The sequence below is a fragment of the Schistocerca piceifrons genome, chromosome X (assembly GCF_021461385.2).
Source record: "Schistocerca piceifrons isolate TAMUIC-IGC-003096 chromosome X, iqSchPice1.1, whole genome shotgun sequence".
In the NCBI taxonomy this organism is placed as follows: Eukaryota; Metazoa; Arthropoda; class Insecta; order Orthoptera; family Acrididae; genus Schistocerca; species Schistocerca piceifrons.
The window spans coordinates 680080861-680102306 of NC_060149.1; the positions used below are offsets into that span (position 1 = coordinate 680080861).

At 37.7% G+C, this 21446-nt stretch overlaps 1 protein-coding gene across 2 annotated transcripts in view; it reads right to left on the minus strand.

Moving 5' to 3' along the window:
• LOC124722084 (DNA damage-regulated autophagy modulator protein 2) overlaps positions 1-21446 on the minus strand; it is a 96088-nt gene that overhangs the window by 65910 nt on the left and 8732 nt on the right. For both annotated transcript variants that reach the window (XM_047247278.1, XM_047247279.1), the window contains exon 4: positions 6974-7200. In XM_047247278.1, the coding sequence (XP_047103234.1) occupies positions 6974-7200 (227 nt within the window). The remainder of the gene's footprint in view (positions 1-6973; positions 7201-21446) is intronic.

A 21446-nucleotide genomic window follows, 5' to 3' on the forward strand; every position in this document is an offset into this window, starting at 1 on the left:
GTCGTAAACAAAATGCAAAATAAACGCTTTATACAAACAGTACTCGCTGCTGCTGGTGCTCTCGCTCTGGCTGTCACAAGACCTTTACTAATACATAAATTAATTTTAGTCACAGAAGCTTAACTGAAATGTGCAATTTTGTTGGTTTCCCTTTTGTACATTATTCTGGAAACAATAGTGTCTCATGGTTTATTTTAATTTATATGTTGATAATTTCCAGCCTGTTGGAGTACAATGGTCACATGAGCAATTTCTGACATGGTTACCCCTGATGATCCTGAATTTTACCAAGCCTATAACCAGGTACACCTGAGTTTTACCACCTGGTGGTTTACTCCCTCCACAGGGCTCACATTATGTCAGCTGATATTGCCATATGTGACTTTTACGCATTTTAACTGTGTAGCAAGTGTAACTGACACGTTCCTGAAATTTGATTTTGAGGCAATTACGGACTAAATGAATAGAAAAAACTAACTAAACTATACATACTATAGCTAATAACTTTTGAAACATATATGAATCATCAAACAATAAAGCATTCTGAAGTTTCAAACTGAAGATCATTTACAATGTGCAAGTTTCTGACAGTGTTCTTCCCTGTCTTTGTCAAGTGATGGACTGTTACATTGTGGCAACTACTGGCACTATAAAGAGTTCATCTGCCAGTCATGATGACATTGATAGTGTTGTCATATTCTAATATTTCTGATCAATATCCACTGCAACCATTTAAAGTTTGCGATAGCCACGTCCTACAAATTTCATGCATAATACACCACCATTATGAGGGCCACTAGTAGCAATGGCTGAAACATTTGTTTACAAGACAACATGACACATACTGGGAAAAGTTTTACTGAACTACATCCACTATGGAGGGTCCCTCCCATTGTACTACATACACAGTGCTCAGTCAATAATTTTTCTAAACTTGAGCCACATGTCCTCTACATGCGCCTGCCCACCTAGGTGCAATTTCTAGCTTATGCACCCAGCCAGAACACCCTATTCCAGCTTCATCACAGCATCTCCTGTACTACCACAAGCAGGACCACCTGAGAAAACATTCGTATTGCATACCAGCAGCTGTTGTTTCTGAACCCATCTATTATGTGAGAATGGCCACCAACAAGTTGTACACCCTAATGTATGGCCACCACCAAACTGTTGAGAATAGTAGAGTTCATCACTAAATGTGGAACACGTTCCTGAGCACAAAACGCTCAACTTCAGAACCTCAATGACTGCTTAAGTATGTAGATTCCCCCCTTCCTCCCTCAGAGTGCCCCATACTTGCTTCTCTGAAGCACACAAACAGAAAGTTTCTTTACAACACATTCCATGATCTCACAATCCTATTGGTTTCAATCTCCACTAGCCTCTGCTCCACACCTATCTTCATCCTTGTCCCTATGACTCCACTATATTCATTCTACTCACACTCTCTTCTCTGTAGTTTCCCTCTTTCTCTGTTCTATCTCTACCTCTCAGTCCACTCCTCCATGCCTTTGTGCAACACACAAAACTCACATTGTCTGTGCCAGTTTTGGCTCACAGGTGTGTCATTCCTTCCCTGTACTTTGCTATCTCTATTTGAGCCATCAGCCACCATTTCCTCCTCCTCCCTCTCCCTCATCTTTCACCCCTCCACCACTCCACTAAATTCAACCTCTTACTCCACTTGACTTGCATTGCTAGCAATGCAGAGAGAGAGAGTGTGTGTGTGTGTGTGTGTGTGTGTGTGTGTGTGTGTGTGTGTGTGTGTGTGTGCGCGCGCGCGCGCGCGCTCGTGCCTGTGTTTTCACTTCTAGTAATCTCTGAGTTAATTGTGAAGGACATTGTCTAAAAGCTTAAGAATGTTTTCAGTCTTACAAGTTACGAAATAGTCACAAATAAAGACAGTGATCTAGGAAGAATAGAATTTCTCTGACTTCAGTTAATGATCACAAACAAATTGTTATCACACTACAGATTTTGTTTCATAAGGAACATCTTCAGATCTGTCAGGAAAAGGCTGGACAATATACATCTTTTAAACAATAAATTGTAAAATAATGAAAAGGTACTAATTTTATATTCACAGAAAAGTGCAAGTTTAAAAATGTATGAAGCATACCCCTGAATAAAACAGAAAAATCCTTACATTATCCTGATGTGATCAAGCCAAAGTGACATTGCCGATACAATGTTTGCTTGACATTATCAAGCAGTTATACTATTACAGTGCAGGCCATGCTACAGGTCTGGGAAACCATAATGCAAATCGCATTGCTGTTGCATTGTGACAAACTGCGAAGGTTTGTACAGGGTGTTTTGCTTTTCCCTTCAACCACTTGCGAGCAGAACAAGAAGTTAATTACTATTAGTGGAACAAGGTACTCTCTATTATCCAGCACATGTTGGCTTACAGAGTATATACATGATGTAGAAACATTTTCCGTACTCCCCAAGCATGAATGGAATGGAAAGAAACAATAATATATAGTACAAATGAAATATACAATTTCCCATTCTAATTTTAGTGTTTTTCAGAATATACATATACATGTCATCATTTGAGTGTTCTGATTATGGGAAGTAACAGGACACACAATTAAGATAAATTGGCTGGGATATGTACTGTAACTGTATTGAGCAAATGTCAAAGAGGATACCCATGGTCTAGCTCAATCTGTAGCAGTAAGGGAAGACATTGATATGTGGGAGGAAAGGTATCTAGTTCTAAACACAGTTTGACAACTACTCCCAAAATATAAGGTCAAACGAGATACAATAACCAGCTGAGATATGAGCATATCCAAATTATTTAGGAATTCTGAAACTAGAAGTCAATTAAATCTGATTAGCAAAATCTGACAGACAGGAATAGCAAGACAAGACTTCCACAAAAGCATTACCTTTATACTGCCAAAAGAACAGTTCACATTTCATGCATTTCCACAGTGAAATAAACAAGCATTCAAAATAATATAAAGTTAAATATTAAGGAGTTGACAGTCATATTGTGAAGTAAGATTGGATATCATGAATCCTTTAGAGACTGCAGATAATAAATTAGCCACATCTAAAAAAAAGAATAATGAAGCTTTTAAAAAATAATTGGGATGATACTGCAAGTTAACAACTCTTGTCTGTACTCTAGATTGACCATGCAGTTAAAGCACTTGGGAGACTTACAACAAAATTAAAATGAGTTAATGACATATTTTTGGGATACAAGGATAATTATTAGAAAAATCAAAATATAAAAATTAAAATAGTAACTGAGTAAATGTGGACACAGCGAGGAATTGAAGTATAAAATACAAATAAATTTTGTTCTTCATAAAATATAACCATGCAGTATGCAATAGAAGATCTCAAGACATAACTTATGTATCAACAGGTTTATAAATGCTGGCACAATGCACTGACATCAATAACCTATTTTTTGTCAAGTGAGACAACAAAGAATTGTGCGAGTTCAAATGGGAAATTATCTTAGGGGTCATGCATTTAAGCACTTCATCTGGTATTTCACAGGATTTACATCTACTGAGGTCTTCTTTCAGTGACATTATAATGAATTAGATACACACCAGGGAAGCCCTAAGCTCAATCAGTGCTCTGGTAGACATAAGACTCAAATAGCAAGTTTGTTGCCTAAAAGACATTGACCACAAGAATGGATGTGATACATCACTTAGAAATGTGGAAACAGCCTGAAATAGAAATGTCAATTCTGTCTAAAAGTGTGAAGATGCAAATATACTTTATAATTACTATTTTGTAGGGAAATGTATCCAGGTGAAATATTTTACCAGAGATAGTTCGAAATAGCTTTATTTTCTTCATATAAATACTGAAAAATTAACTGATTTTCCATTACTGGCATTTCACATCTGGTGAAGCCCAGTTATGAAAGAAAACATGCCTAAGACCATGTTTGCAAAACAAAGAGCACACCTATACACAATCGAATATCGGTGTGTTTGTAAGTTACACTCTCTTCCGTGTCAACTGTAAGCAGTTGAATGACCATAGCCACATATGGAAATGCAGGACACAGCCACAGGCCCTATTATCTCAGATCAAAGAAACATACATGTTTGTCCATTAGCTAAAGTTAATATTATGCAGACACTTTAGTGTGATACGATTTAAGTGAGAGGTGTTTTGAACTATGGCTTCATACGGTACAGGCAGAGGTCAATGGCCAAATGCCACATTTACTCTTATAGTGTCTGCAATATAGCCACTGGAGAGGAGGAGGAGGGGGGGGGGGTGAAGGAACAGTTAATGTATGGTACTTCAACCCTGCTGAGTATTCCTGTAAGGTGTGAGTACAATTACCTTTGGTTCCTTCCAGTCTAAGTAGCTTGCCAATTCTGTCTGTAGTGTTGTCAAGAATGGTTGCCCATGAAAGGCTTCTATGATGTACTAATCAGTGCTTGTATGTTAAAAATTCAAAATCAGTGTTTTGCAGATTTTGTAATCATATTGGGTGGGAAAGAAATGGTAGTGCCAAGAAACAACTTTAATCAAAGAAGCCTTCTTTTCCCTAATGAGAAAATTCTACTTTTCCGTAACAGGAAAAAAAAAAAAAAAAAAAAAAAATTAAAAAAAAAATAATTGAAAGTTTAAACAGAACCAAAAGAAAAAATTAGTGAAGACCAATTCAGAAAAAAAGATGAAATTTTTGCAAAAGAAAACACTCCCCTAAAAAAGCTCTCATGAAAATGAATAAAAAATATTTTTTTATCTTTTATTATTTCCAATCAAAGGGTTTTTTCTTTTTTTCCTATCAATGTTGCCTACAGGCACATAGCATGGCAACCTTAAATTTATACATCTAATCATTAACAAAACAGATTCTAATTTTGCTAAATATAAATGTTACATTTTCAGGTCTCTAGTGATCAAACATCGTACACGGTATGGCACCGAGATAGATTTGTCGATAAATGGCAGATGTTTGGCAAATTGTATTTATCTTAGTGTGTTTTGTGACAGTGAAATTTAGCAGAGGTGGTTGTTCTTGCTTTGGGTGTAAGCCATTAGCTTTGGTGAGGGCAAAATGAATATAGATGTTTATTAAAACATTTTCGACAACAGTATGCTTCCCACACGGTGGCAACAGTTTGGAATATAGTTAATTCTGAATTGGGATGATAATATTTCCACCGAAAATGCAAAGACCACTGCATCATGATTAGATGCATATTAGGCTGAACTTCTTTCCGATGAACAGGATCATCACTTGTATGTCAGCGCAGTTTGCCAGGAAACCCATTCAGCTTTGGAAGTTACTGGAAAGGCTTCCCTGAAATTCAGATGCAGTAACTGCAGCAAAAGATCCTATACACTACTACCTGATTATCTCAAGTATTTGGAGTCAGCAGCGAGATATTTCTGTAGACATCTGATGAAGCAGTGTAGATATGAATATTAAGAGAGTTCACATGGGGACTAGGCTGCTGACATAAAACATCAAGTCAGTATTACATGAATTTCTGCATCCTAAATACCTCATGAAATACAGAAATTAAGAGTTATTTTGCATCAGTGGATTCTAAATAAGATGCAAGAGAGATGAAATCTACAGAAAATGTTACAATATCGAGAGATACCACTTACAGACATAGACAAAAGTAAGAAGGCATACTATAAACATCAAACACTATGTTGCACTGGTATCAGATCAAGTATTTCAGCATACAAAAGTAAAATGTCGAAGTGACAAATAACTACATGAGCCTCTCAATATCTGAAATAAGAATAACAACCCTCAACCATACCATTCAAAAGCACATATGTGCGAACTGGTTTCAAACTATTGATCATGCAGCTGACTCTTCTATCGTCATGCAAGTGCACTATTATACTACCAACTATATGCCAAACAACTGTTGCTATCCAACAAACAGTTATATTGTATTGCATATACAGTTCAGTTTATAAAACTAAAGCTTGTGAAATGTTACGGAGAACTTGAAATGTTCTGGTCCGGTAATTTACTGAAGAGTTTTTGGTTTGAAAAGTCATTTCAAAATGACATCTACATAAAAAAAAGAATTTCATTTCCTGAAAGCCATTGATTCTAATAATTTGGTGATGGATTGCAGATACAGTCAGATAATTAAGAGGTATTTCAGCTGTTTTCAAAGTTCTGAAACAAACATAAATGCAATTCTGCCAACAACTGATAGCAACATAAAGACTTCACATTTTCCTGGTTAATATGGTAATAGCACAGCATGAGGATATATTGAGATCTAACTGTTTACATGTAACTCATAATGAGAATATGCAATGTCCATAGAATTTCAATAACTCTGATCAGAGCGGAAAGAGAGCTTCTTATATGCAGATACATATATGAGAGGTGGGGAATTTCTTTCTACTCTCTGCCGCAGAGGTTAATTTTAAATAGTAAACAGAGCTATTTAAATGATAAGGTGAGACACAAAGGTACAACTTACATTAAAGAAATGATAATTTGTGATGTCTGAAGAAAATCGCATGTGACCAGCAAATAACTTCAACAACCTAAGTCATTAACTGAAGAATTAATTGAAGTAATGTACATGTATATACATAAAAATAATAATCTAGAATATTCACTATATTCAAAAGGATCAGAAGTGCCACTGCAATAGTGTTAAAATCTGAAATAGCAAGCTGAATTAACTTCATAGGATTTACCATACCTTAACAGGCCAATTAAAATGGTTCGCTTTTTCCTTGAAATATGAGAGCCCATAAATCTTTTGCATTCACCCATTATTCTAGCATGTGGCAATGGTCAATAAAATACAATTTATTGCAGACAAAAAATTAAAACCCAACATGTGCAACCTCTACACACAAGCAGGACTTTCACAATACACTAATGTCTACGTAGAAGTACACCATCCAATACAAATAACTAAAATTAAAACCCATAGACGTGAATCACTACACACAGCAATGAATTTCACAATGAACTTACATGAATCCAGAAGTACACGGTTCCAAACCCAAAACATAAGAAAGCTCCAGTAAGGTGAACAGTTATAACATTAGTTTCTTGGAAGTTAGCTACAAAGCTGAGGCCAAGACATGACAGCAGGCCAAACCATACCCCCATTTTGTTCAGACTGAGTACAGCAGGGGACAATGAGTAGCTACTGTAATATTCTGCAACTTGCCGGTAACGAACATATATCACCAAGCCCACTGCAGACAAGAACAGGAATTAGTTGTCAATACAAAAACATATCAGCATTAGACTGGAGTAATGAAAAGATATGGCCAACTACAGGTCTTTTTCTGAGTTCTGATAACTTGTATTCTATGCTGCATAATTAAAAAATACAAGTTTTAACACACTAGGCAGTGTATATAAGGTTTCCTGTATACTAACATGTTAAGTGTATGTTTTAATTGTACTTTTGAGTATACAGCTGTATTCACATACAATCTGAGACCAACACAGCAATGGAATGACAGGTCTTTGAATTTTACTTTATTCTGACAGACAGTCCAAAGTGCAGTGCACAATAAATGCCAGCAAATGCAGTAATGAATGGTAAATAATGTGCATGACTACACTGAAAACTGAAGCATTATTCTTTTTGTATTAATATTCACACAAACATCCTTAATTAAATTATACTTTAATTGAATAGTGAATATTAAAGTCCACATTTTTATCTGAAGTGATGTCCATCCATATCATTCACTCAATCTCAGAACATTTCAGAATGAGATAAGATCACTACTGAACTGAATAGAAGAGTTACAAATGATGAGCCACAGGTAGCAAATATATTTAATAATCATTCCTTATATAAAGTATAAAATATAAGGACAAACAATTCAAGAGCAAACTCATAGCAGTACGTTTAAAAAGTAACTCCCATAAAATTCAATCACATGAATGTATCACCTACTTCTCCTTCTGAAATTAAGAAAATTATATATTCTCTTAAAAATAAAAGCTCATCTCGTTTTGATAGTGTTTCCAATACATTACTAAAAATTTGTTCCCCTCTAATAATCCCCGTCTTATCTAAAATGTGTAACGCAAGACTAACCCACGACATTTTTTCAGAAAGACTGTAATATGCCACTGTTACATCCCCTGTTAAGAAAGTTGATAGGAGATATGTCAGTAGCTACTGACTTGTTTCACTGCTGACACCATTTTCCATAATTTTTGATAAAGATATGTATTCTAAACTAGTATCTCACCCGAGCAACAATAATATCCTCAGGAAATCATAGTTTGGATTTCAGAAGAGTTGCTCTATTGAGAATGCCATGTACATGTTCACTCACCAAATTTTACAAGCATTAAATAACATAATAAAAAGGTCACAGAAAATATCAGCTGACACTGAGGCATTTAGCTCTGTGAATCACAATTTCTCCTAGATAACCTAAAGTTTTATGGGACTGATGATATAGGCGAACAATGTGCAATGTCTTATCTTAGCAAACAAATGCAGAAAGTTGTACTTAGTAATTCAACCAACATAGTCCTGGGAAATTATTCTGACTGGGGAGAAATAAAGACTTCCTAAGGATTAATTTTAGGTCTGGTGTTGTTCCTATTGTACATAAACCATCTTTTGTCTAACATACAATGAGCAGAATTAGTTCTTTTCGCAGATGACACTAGCATTGTAAACACTCCAACCATACATACAGAAGGCGGTTTTCAGTTCTTGTACAGTTTGGGGAGGGGGTGTTCATTGAGAAACAATAGGTTTAGGTCTGGGAAGTACACAGGCCATTCCATACATTCAATATCTTCACTTTCCAGTGTGTCTGATGTCACAGCAGGCTTGTGTCGGCAGGCACTGTCATCCATAAACAGAAATTCGGGATCTATCACACGTCTAAACAAATGGATGTGATCCAGAACAATCTCCCCGCATTACCACTGTGCTGTAATGATATGAAGCGGTGTTTGGCCATTGTGCACAATGCCTGCCCACAACATAATGCTTAAGCCATATCAATAATATACATGAATGTTCTAGGGCGTGTAACATGTTCGCCTCTCTCTCTTCACACTAACTGGAGGCCAGAACCACTTTCCACAGTGAAGCGGGATTTGCTGGAGAACGTCACTCTAGACCACTATTGCTGACCCCAACCAACATGCTCCCTAAACCAATTAACTCTTTCTCAATGATGGCAAGGTTGTAGTGCGATGCATTTCACAGGCTACCGAGTATACAAACCAGCCTGATTTAATTGGAGTAAAATGGTTTTGGCAGACACATGTGTTGATAGTAGCTGTAATATCTGCAGTGATCTGCCGCGGAGTGATATGACTGTTTCTTTTCACCACTAGGGCTACATATCAATCCTTTTGCGGTGTGCACCAGCACGCTTATGCATAGCATTTCCACCTTGATTGGCCTTTTTTAAAATCACAAGATGACACTTTGACACATCCATTAATGTGGCCATAGCAGTGACACTGATGGACTACAAGCTGTCCAACTTCTCATCCACTATCACAAGCACTCAAATGATGCCTTGCAGACATGCTGCCATACCACATGGAATGTCGCACTAATCAGTTCCACAATAACCTTTGTGAAACAGTGTACTGCATGAACTGTTGAGTGTATACAGAGCATTCATGCACATGATTTGCTGGAATCAAGACATCCCACCCTCTGCATTCCCTTTTGCTATCATTGGTCGAATGTTCTGTAGCAACTGGCAGTTGCTCCTTCGCAATTGTCAAGCAATGCAGAAGTACTACACAAATAATAACTGCACCAATGTTGATGAAGTAATAATTAGAGTGGAAACTTCCAAATTCTTAGGTGTCGATACTGATGAGAATTTAGCCTGGAGATATCACATTCTGGAACTCCTGAAACAACTTAGTGCAGCCATATTTGTACTTAGAATCATCGTAAATCTTGGGGAGTGAGAAATCAGTCATCTGACATACACTATGTGATCAAAAGTATCTGGACACCTGACTGAAAATGACTTACAAGTTCGTGGCGCCCTCCATCGGTAATGCTGGAATTCAGTATGGTGTTAGCCCACCCTTAGCTTTGATGACAGCTTCCACTCTCACAGGCATACATTCAATCAGGTGCTGCAAGGTTTCTTCGGGAATGGTACCCCATTCTTCACGGAGTGCTGCACTGAGGAGAGGTATCGATGTCGGTCGGTAAGGCCTGGCACGAATCTGGCATTCCAAAACATCCCAAAGGTGTTCTATATGATTCAGGTCAGAACTCTGTGCAGACCACTTTATTACAGGGATGTTATTGTCAATCAGCCACTCTGCCACAGGCCATGCATTATGAACAAGTGCTCAATCATGTTGAAAGATGCAACTGCCATCCCTGAATTGCTCTTCAACAGTGGGAAGCAAAAAGGTGCTTAAAACATCAATGTAGGCCTGTGCCGCACAAAAAAACAAGGGGTGCAACCCCCCTCCATGAAAAACACATCCACACCATACAACACCACCACCCCCGAATTTTACTGTTGGCACTACACACGCTGGCAAATGACACTCACCGGGCATTAGCCATACCCACACCCTGTCATCGGATCGCCACATTGTGTATCGTGATTCATCACTCCATACAATGTTTTTCCACTGTTCAATCATCCAATGTTTACACTCCTTACACCAAGAGACATGTCGGTTGGCATTTACTGGCATGATATGTGGCTTATAAGCAGCCGCTCAACCATGAAATCCAAGTTTTCTCACCTCCTGCCTAACTGTCATAGTACTTGCAGTGGATCCTGATGCAGTTTGGAATACCTGTGTGTTGGTCTGGATAGACATCTGCCTATTACACATGAAAACCCTATTCAATTGCTGGCGGTCTCTGTCAGTGAACAGACGAGGTTGGGCTGTACACTTTTGTGCTGTATGTGTCCCTTCATGTTTCCATTCAATATCACATCAGAAACAGTGGACATTGGGATGTTTAGGAGTGTTGAAATCTCACATACAGACGTAAGACAGAAGTGACACCCATTCACCCGACTACTTTGGAAGTTCGTGAGTTCCGCGGAGCACCCCATTCTGCTCTCTCACAATGTCTAACGACTACTGAGGTCACTGATATGAAGTGCCTGGCAGTAGGTGGCAGCACAATGTACCTAATATGAAAAACGTGTTTTGGGGGTGTTCGGATACTTTTGATCACGTAGTGTACTTTCATTCAGTAATGCCATATGGATAAATGTTCTGGGGTAACTCATCTTTAAGAAAGAAAGTCTTCATTGTGTAAAAACGTACTGTGAGAATTATATGTGGTGCCCACCCACAACCATCTTGTAGACATCTGTTTAAGGAGTTGGACATTCTGACTTCAAAGTTTATTTATTCCGTCATGAAGTTTGTTGCAGATAACTGCACATAATTTTAATGCCAGAAAGAGAAATGACATTCATTAGTCCACATTAAAGTTGCTTTTATTCCATAAAAGAATTTCTATTATTGAAATGTGTAAAAGATGGTGGGTAGGAATTACTGACTCACATCTGTATATTTAACAACAACAAAAATTAAGGAACTGCCTAACATAACACCTTAATTTCGATATGAAGTAAGGCCACTTATACACACATCAAAAAAAGTTTTGCATCATCCTGGTTCCCAGAACTCCTGAAGACAGACATTGACTGTGGGTACTGTATCACAGACACAGTCCCTTTGACTGTTCAGAGATGTCACCAAAACATACCCAAAGATGTAAACAACCATGCATGAGCAGCACCTATTAGACGAAGGGGGTCCGACAGCCCATCAGTTCTAGTAATTCCACCAGGAAGGAGGTACACAGCTCATGTTGTCTGTAGTTCAACTGTGCCTTGATGGTCAATACCACGGTTCGATCGTGTCCACATTGTTACTTTGTGCCAGGAAGGGCTCTCAACAAGGCACGTGTCTAGGAGTCTCGGAATGAACCAAAGCGATGTTTTTCAGACATGGAGGAGGTACAGAGAGACAAGAACTGTCAATGACATGCCTCGCTCAGGCCACCTAAGGGCTAATACTGCAGTGGATGACCGCTACCTATGGATTATGGCTCGGAGGAACCCTGACAGCAATGCCACCATGTTGAATAATGCTTTTCGTGCAGCCACAGGACATCGTGTTATGACTCAAACTGTGCACAATAGGCGGCATGATGCGCAACTTCACTCCCAACGTCCATGGCGAGGTCCATCTTTGCAACCACGACACCATGCAGTGCGGTACACATAGGCCCAACAACATGCCGAATGGACCGCTCAGGTTTGGCAACATGTTCTCTTCACCGATGAGTGTTGCAAATGCCTTCAACCAGACAATCATCGAAGACATGTTTGGAGGCAACCTGGTCAGGCTGAATGCCTTACACACACTGTCCAGCAAGGTGGAGGTTCCCTGCTGTTTTTGGGTGGCATTATGTGCGGCCAATGTATGCTGCTGGTGGCCATGGAAGGCGCTGTAACGGCTGTACGATACGTGAATGCCATCCTCCGACTGATAGTTCAACCGTATCGGCAGCATATTGGCGAGGTATTCATCTTCGTGGATGACAATCTGCGCCCCCATCGTGCACATCTTGTGAATGTGCTTCCTTCAGGACAATGACATTGCTACACTAGAGTGGCCAGCATGTTCTCCAGACACGAACCCTATCGAACATGCCTGGGATAGAAGGGCTGTTCATGGACGACGTGACCCACCAACCACTGAGGGATCTACACCGAATTGCCATTGAGGAGTGGGACAATATGGGCCACCAGTGCCTTGATAGACTTGTGGATAGTATGCCACAATGAATACAGGCATGCATCAATGAAAGAGGACGTGCTACTGGGTATTAGAGGTACTAGTGTGTACAGCAATCTGGACCACCACCTCTGAAGGTCTAGCTGTATGATGGTACAACATGCAATGTGTGGTTTTCATGAGCAATAAAAAGGGCGGAAATGATGTTTATGTTGATCTCTATTCCAGTTTTCTGTACAGGCTCCAGAACTCTTAGAACCGAGGTGATGCAAAACTTTTTTTGATGTGTGTAGTAAATATAAAACTGTAGGTACATTTCACATTATTTGTATGGTAAATTCATCACTAAAGGGTGCACACCGACAGTCAGGCATATAAGGCTGTTACTTGCAATTAAGGGAGGAAACTCAAGACTGGTGAAGACTGACCTCTACATTACTGACAAACTAAAAAATAACATCAGATCATAGCTCCCATGTGGTAAAAAGAAGTTCTTAGAAACTGTCAGAATAATTTATATGAAAATGGATATATGATGTCTACTTTGGGGGCACATAAATTAGATGACGCTGAATTGCAGTAGTAACACTTAACACTGGTAATTAAGCTGTTCTCTCAGCCAACAACAGTAAAGACAATATCCCACCCATTCCGTATTTAATTGCAACACAAGTCTCCACAAATCGTTATTTACTTCACAACCAGTCTACAATGCAGATCATTTGAAATAACATGACATGCAAATTATGTACCACTCAGAATTCAAGAAAAAATAATAAAATAAAATAAGAGGCAATACTCCAAAAGCTGTGTTGTGGACAAAACTTCATAAAGTACTGCACTTCAAGAAGTATGTTTTATTGTAGAGTATAGTACATAAACAACAAAACAAGGACTCCATGTCAGCTCACAAAATTCATGCACAACACTCAACCAAATAACTTAACACACTGTCTTACAAACTGCAGTTCATGCACAATCGATACAACATTGACATGACCTTTAAACACAGCTTTAATGTGACTTTTGGAAATGTAAATCTGAAACAAGCAAACAGGCAAGTATCAGATGCACTTTACACACATCAAATTATAGTATAACAGAAATAAATTTGTGAATGTAATTAAACTGTAAGGGAATGTTGCCTAGAGTAATAACAAGTTACATTTGTTTTATCACAAAATAACTAAAGTGTTTATTTCAACTTGGAATATCATTTGAAGACTTTCTAAAATACAGTTTGCACATGGCAACAATATCTTTCTTTAAAAATATTCTGATCTACTTGAAAGGTATAATACAAGACATATGTGGTTTAATCTTCAACAATACTACACATGATGTGAAAGAAGTATATAATTAGTAAGTACCCGAAAACATACAAACTTAAAAAAATAATCTAGCTTGGAGAAATATTTTTAGTACATGGCTCATTAATGACAAACTTTTAAGGAGTAAACTTACAACCTGAGGATCAAAAATGATTCTACGAAAACTGAAAATGGTGACAATACATGTTCTTTAAAAAAAAATCATGATTACGTGCAGAATTTTCTACAAAATCTGTCAAGTACTATTAAGCGCAATTTTCAATAAAACACCTCAAAAACACACGGGAGTAATTTAATGTATGGGAGAACAGCAACTGAATGCAACTAATGTGTAGCACAGCTAGATCATGAGTCACATGGAGTAGATGTATAAGGCATATTCCATCTTTGTTATTCTGACATCTGTTAGCACCAGGATCAGTGTCATTTCTGCGAGCGAAGTACGGACAACCGAAATGAAAATGCAGGAAAGAGAAGATAAAGAGCCAACAAAAGATAAGGAGAGCATTGTAAGTAATACTCCTGCCATGCAGATGCACTTCTACATACATGCACACAGAAGGAGAAATGAGTCAGTGGAACAATAATGCTTTAAAAAAAAAAAAAAACTAAATGAGGCTCAGGTTCCCAGCAATCAGTAATAAAAGTACATAGTTTCAGTCTTTTATCATCTAACTGAGTATTTTCACAAGCTCCTTAGCTGTATCGGCTTCATAACATTGACATATAAACACAGTAATACGAACACAACAGTTGGTAACGGTTATAGAATGCTGACACCCCCACCCCCTCTGAATTTTCCATAGTTTCTGTACACTGTACATACATAGTATGAACCAAAATACACATTGGAAGGTGGATCATGCAATAATTACCCTGAAGCTTAAGATGTGAAAAGTACTTTAAATATGGAGTAAATGTTGGCTACAACACGTTCACACAGAAATTAGAAATTGTAAAACAAACACAGAGTATTTCGATCTCCAAAAATACAAACCTGTGAATTTTTTCTAACCAGTATCACTCATTCCTAACACTTTCAAATGAGCAATATAGCCCTCTAATTCAAGTGATCCTACATGTGCTCATTGCCTGACCTCCAACAAAACTGAACTACTGAACCTAGTTATAGCCGTCTGACAATTGGGGTATGTTATATCCTTTAATAGATGTTTTACTGTACTCTTTGGTGTTTTCCAGCTCTGATGGATGGGATGAGCAGCAAAATTTTAATAAACTGATGGCCTGAACCCAAGACTTGCTTAGACTGAAACCCCCACTCCCATTAATAATGTTTCAGACATCCGTATTTCAACAGACTCCTTAATTATATGTCCCAGAAACTTGGTACCTGCTGCACAGAATTGGTTCTTTGCAACCCCGCCATACACAATAGTATTATCAAAGTATCAACAGAAATACAGTGGCTTGTATTTAGAGGTGTCTAGTGACTGTGCCTCAAATTATTGCAGAAAAAAATCAACAATACTTGTGGAAGAGCATGAAAATTCGTAATGAAAACCCAAGGAGCACTTTCCTGCATTGTACTGGCCACTTCACTGGAAAAATTGGTAGATTCCTTTGAAAACATGGCATGCAAAGCACAGTTCACTACCACAAATAAAGGTAAAATGTTTGCTCTGCAGTGTTGAAGACAATTTAGATCCCTGAAAACAGTGTACATCAGCATTTTGTGCAAATGTAACATTTCACTTGCAGGACAGACCATCAGAATAGTGTATGATAAGGACACAATCTACTGAAACAGTCAAGCACATCTGCTGCTGTTGAACAATGATGGCAATGTTACCATGACATGAGATACACCAAAACCAGTACCATGGTGAAAGTTACAAGTTTCTGGTGCAATGCAGTTATGGTATCTATTGAAATGAAAGTCAGAAAAGCTTATACACATGGATATAGCTTTCAATTTAAGTAAGGGTTATGACCCAGCACCCAGTGTATTAAGATCTTTCCAGTCACTGCATCTGTCAGAGGCGGAAAACGCCAAGAAGATATGCATTGTATGGATAAAGGCACCACTAAAGGAAAAATGTGCATCAAAGGACACAGGGGACTGGGAGTCAAACTGTTCAGTCAGTTATCAAAATATTCTAACCCTAAAGCATGCCATCAATCAATCAAGCTATGAAGAAACTTAGAAATCACATCACATTGAAAGTATGTCATGAGGACTATACCGTTTGCCCGTGACCTGACAATGCAAGTGTAATTATTGCTAAAAATCACCAAATAACATCACATATTTGTTATATAAAAAAAGTAATTGTGAATTGGTGAAAGTAAAATGCCAAATCTAGGGACTCAACATTTTAGGATGAATGAGTCTCTCTGCAGACATTATTGAGAAAAGAGAAGCAACCAGGGGGCATGCAATAGGTTTGGAAGAAATGATGTCACTAAGGCACAATCTGACCAAAGTGTAACACAGGTAAATTTTCGTGCATGGAATGCTCACATGAAGCATTAGAAAAAGGAATTTGAACATGGGAAATAAACTGGCATATAATTTGTTTCTGAAGGATGTGTATGAAATAGCACTGTGGCATACACAAGTTTTTAAGCACAGAGGGAAACTGTGTGAAGATCGCCTATCAGATTTTCAGACATTGCCAGCTGTCTAGTAGTTGCAGAAACCTAGGAATCACAAGGCTACATCACAAGGGTCTTTGCTGTCTCTTGAAGTTGTAGCTCAGACTAAAATGGATTTTATGCTCTTAAACTATGTCATAGAAGGGGAAAAAAACTCTTTTGGCAATTGTTTCCATATTTATTCATTTTCACCACAACTTAGGCTTTGAGTTATGACTCATTGTCTACTACTACTGGGAAAGATATTTTGCATTTTCCTTTGCAACAGATGATGAGGTTCCCAGATATTTTGTTAGTAGAGAATACTTCCAAGTTCAGAGTCCTTGGCAGTTCCTGCATTTGGCCTACCACGGGAACATTTAACTTACAAATGCTTTAATGATATCAACTTCACAGAAACATCAATCACAACAGACCTGAGTAAAATTCTATGATTGAATGTGCAAGCTTATTGACCTCTACAATCGTACCCCACTGGAACTCACTCATTTTCTAAACACTCTCTTTCTAATGAGAACAAGCAGAAGTCTTTCTTACACATTACTTCTGAATATAATTACATCCAGTTACTTGAAATAGATTTACATTTTGGAGTTACTAATGATTCAGTAATCAAAATTTTTAATGTTTTTATACAACATACTTTGTGTCAAAATTTCTTTATGATTTTGGGTGTTCTCATAAATATACAAGTAACAAACTTTGAGACCTCAAGCTAGTCTGAAAGTGATTTGGAGGAAGTTGGGAAATGCATGTGAGGTTGCTGACTGGCAGCAGATCCTGTTTTCTACCAACTACACACCAAGTATTTTTCTTTTTAATGATATCATTTAGATCACTTCCTCACATCGACAGACGGCAACTGTGCACTCAGATTCAGGGGGACCCGGGTAATTGAAATACAGAGAAAGTCAGAATTCTCTAACAATCTGTCACCTAGAATTCAAACATACATAGGTACCTTCAACATCACCACATTAACTCCACGTGGGAAATTACACACCCTAGTCTCAGAGCCAGATCGACAAAAAATCCTGATACAAACTCTCGAAGAAACATTATTCACCGATGAAGACACAACAGACTATGGTAACTACTAGATCTTCAAGAATAAAACAGAAAAATGACTAATGGCACTCTGCTTCTGAGCATTGCCTTTGTGATACACAAAATTATAATCAACTGAATTAAAGAAGTCCCTCCCATGAACAATTGCCTCAAGAACATGTGCGTACAATGTGCCAACAAAATTACATATTAATCAATATCCCTGCATCCACTAACAAACTACAGAAAAAACCCACATGACATTGAAAATTTTCTGGGCCAAATTTAAGAAACTCACAGCAAAAATCACTACAAAAGATGTGAAGATTCTGCTGGGTGACTTACATACCCAAATCGGCAATGAAACAGAATAACAGGAAACTGTAGGCCAATATCCAGCTCACAGATTCATGGACAAAAATGGCACAAGATTTGTCAAACTATGCCAACAAAGGCTTAAATATCATGTCAACACCTTTGAGAAAAGTTCTGCAAAAACAAAGAATTTGAGACCCTCCATACAAGGAATTGGTGAATGTAAGATGTAAGATCAATCATGTAACCATTTCCTACCTTCTACAGGAAAACTTTTCCTATTTTCTACACAACAAAATTGACAACGATCAAAGTCTGCAGGGCGGTGAACATCGACTCAGGCCACTATTTAACGAGAATCAAATTGGAATTTGCCTCAAAGAAAATGTGTTACAGAAAAGCATAGCTACAAAAATTCAATACAAGCAAAATTGGATAAACCAACTTTATTAATAAATTATGAAAAAAGAACACGCAAACACCTGGCAAAAGTACCACACCAACATCACATAAAAGGCAAAAGAATTAATCCCACTTAAGATGGACTCCAGATACCCCTGGTGAAGTTCAGAACATAAAAAAAGCAGTGGAAGAACACAGACAAGCTTCTCTTAAGTATAAGAGTAAGAAAACACCAGAAAAAACAGAACACATCTATGAAATCATGAATGTGACAAAAACCATTAAACAAACCAAGAGAAAATAAATCATGGAACAACTGGATGCCATCAAAGATGATTTTTGCAAATACAACACACGAGATTTCTGTAGGACTTTTGCCCCAAAAACCTGTAAGATTCTGTGACGAAATCTCCACTTACACCGACACTGAATCCCTCTCTTCCTTACAAGAAAAGATTCATGGGCATATCCTAAAACAAAAAAATAACAGAGCTCTCGGAGAAGATGGTAACAGTGCAGAACCATTGAAAAATCTCAAAGATCTGCACAAATCATGACAGAGATTAGACAGACAGAAAAACTTTCCAAAGATTGGAAATGCATCCTAATTCACCTGCTATGCAAAAAGGCAACACAACAGATTTAAATAAGTATTAACAAACCTCGTTTCCACAAGTTACATACAAAACACTGTCAGGATGCCTCCTCCAAAGAGTTCACAAGCAACTCAACCACAAAACTGGTGAATATTTAGCTAGCTTCCACACTGATCGAAATCATACAGAGCACATCTTCAATTTAAAAACAACATTAAAATACAAAGCACTCAGGAAAAACCTGATTTTATGCTCCTTTGTAGACTTCCCGAATGTGTATGACTCAGTTGATCAGAAATCCCTTTCCATTATCCTTGAAGAACAGGGACTCCAGCCCAAAGCTCTAAATCTCATCAAACAAACAGTCACCAACACAACCTCCAAAGTGGGTGAGATGTCAAAACCATTTCTGATCAAAACCAGTGTTTGGCAGGGCAGTGGTCTGTCTCCAAGGAGATCATTACACTGTGTACAACAGACAAAAAATCCCCTATGGATATACAATGAATACATGTTAACATGCAAATTACTGTATTTACACAGTGTCAGTACCAAGAACAATCTGGATAACAGAAACATATATAACAGTCACCTCATCTTATCCAGTTTTCCCCCAGTTACCATGCACTGGCTGGTAAGTAACTTCCTCTGAATGAATATAAATGTTTTTATTAGATGTGGAGAATTTGTTCCTCCAAAACTATGTTCTCTGAATCCACATTAGATTAATCACATCTGAATACATCTAGTACTCCACTGTTCGTGTTATTGGCAATGGGCACAATTTTGGAAACTGAGTGCAATGTCCAAGTCTCTGTGCCCTGTTCAAGATTAAATATCTTTAATACTGTGCAGGAACCAAAGATGAATAGCAACCAGCTTTTACATTACACGCTTCTTATTATGTGTAGGTAAAAAATTTCCTGGGTATCACTGGCAACAGAACACATTTTCACACTAACTTGTAGAACATTTCGTAATTAAAAAATAAAAGAATTTTTTTTTCAAATTATTTTTCAAGTCTTATCTATGATTTCTGGTTGTCAGCTTTATTATTCTTGTATTTTAGATGGTATTTACACACTGTATTCTGTTTATTGGTGTCTGGTTTTCATCTGAGGAACTATGTGTGGGTCACATTATGTCATTTCTTGTGAATGCTAGATTTCTTAACATGTGTAATAAGACTGTAAACCATTCACTTACTACTTCACTATATCATTTGTGTAATGAAATTAATCCAAAGCCAAACAACAAAATTGCTGTCTTACAATGTGGACTTTCACAATTAGTATTTATTTTAGTTAAAACTTCTGGGCTAAGAGTCTGTGGCTGATACCTGAAAGTATTCCATGAAATTTTGTCTCCCAGTGTCGCTGACAAAACATCAGGGAATGGTTTTAAGTATCACCCACAGTCTCTCAGGCTGGAAGTTTTAATTGAAACATACTATCATCTTACATGACTTTCCACTGAATGTCTGTTTCAGTATAAGTGAGTCAAAATATCACTTATGTTTCATTTTATGAATGCTTTAGTATATCTAGAATAATTTTATCCTAAGATCCCAAACTTGGAATGACATACAGTATAGTAAAACTATTATCACCTGTCTAACTGATGACATGATAAGAGGGCAGGCAAATCTGAATCCCAAAACAGTCACAAGGAGCATGGAACTGATTAAAAGACATTAATATACAATGAAACTTCATACTCAGAAGACAATATTTACATATAGTACAGTATGTTCAATTAGTATTCAGTTGGCATTCACAGCAGAAGACTCAGAGAAATATAATACTTATTTCGATTGGATTTTACAGCATGTTATCAATGAATCACACATTCAACTATTACAGAATGTAAGACGTACGGGTCAACAGAAGTGTCCGATCCCACCTATCGACTTTGACCCATTGGCGTAAGGCTGTTGAGGTGTGTGACGTCATGACAGCGCAGAGTTTGGTTTGTGAGTGTGGCATGTTTGTAGATGTTGTTGTGTTGCTGTTCATAGTGCCCTCTGGCGGTATGTATAGGGGTTTCGTGTTGTGTGGTGTATTGGGTTCAGTTTGGTGTTACCACATGTTCTGGGTGGTTCTGGTTTTGGCTGTGTATAGAGAGGAATTGTTTTCAGTGAGTTAACGATTTAGTGTTCGTTGTGTAAAAGTTATTGTAGTGCTGTTCGCTGTAGGTCATGTGTTAATTTAAGTAAATTAATTTGTTGATGCTGTTGTTAGGTATGGATATGACTGACAAAATTAACAGTGTGGGTTTGCATGCTGAGATGGGGGCGAGTCTGATGGAGTTGATTAAGTTTCTGCAGCTGTTTGGCTTGTTGGCGGAGGTCGTGAAGTGTGCTGTTTGTGGTCATGACGTGAAATTAGCAAA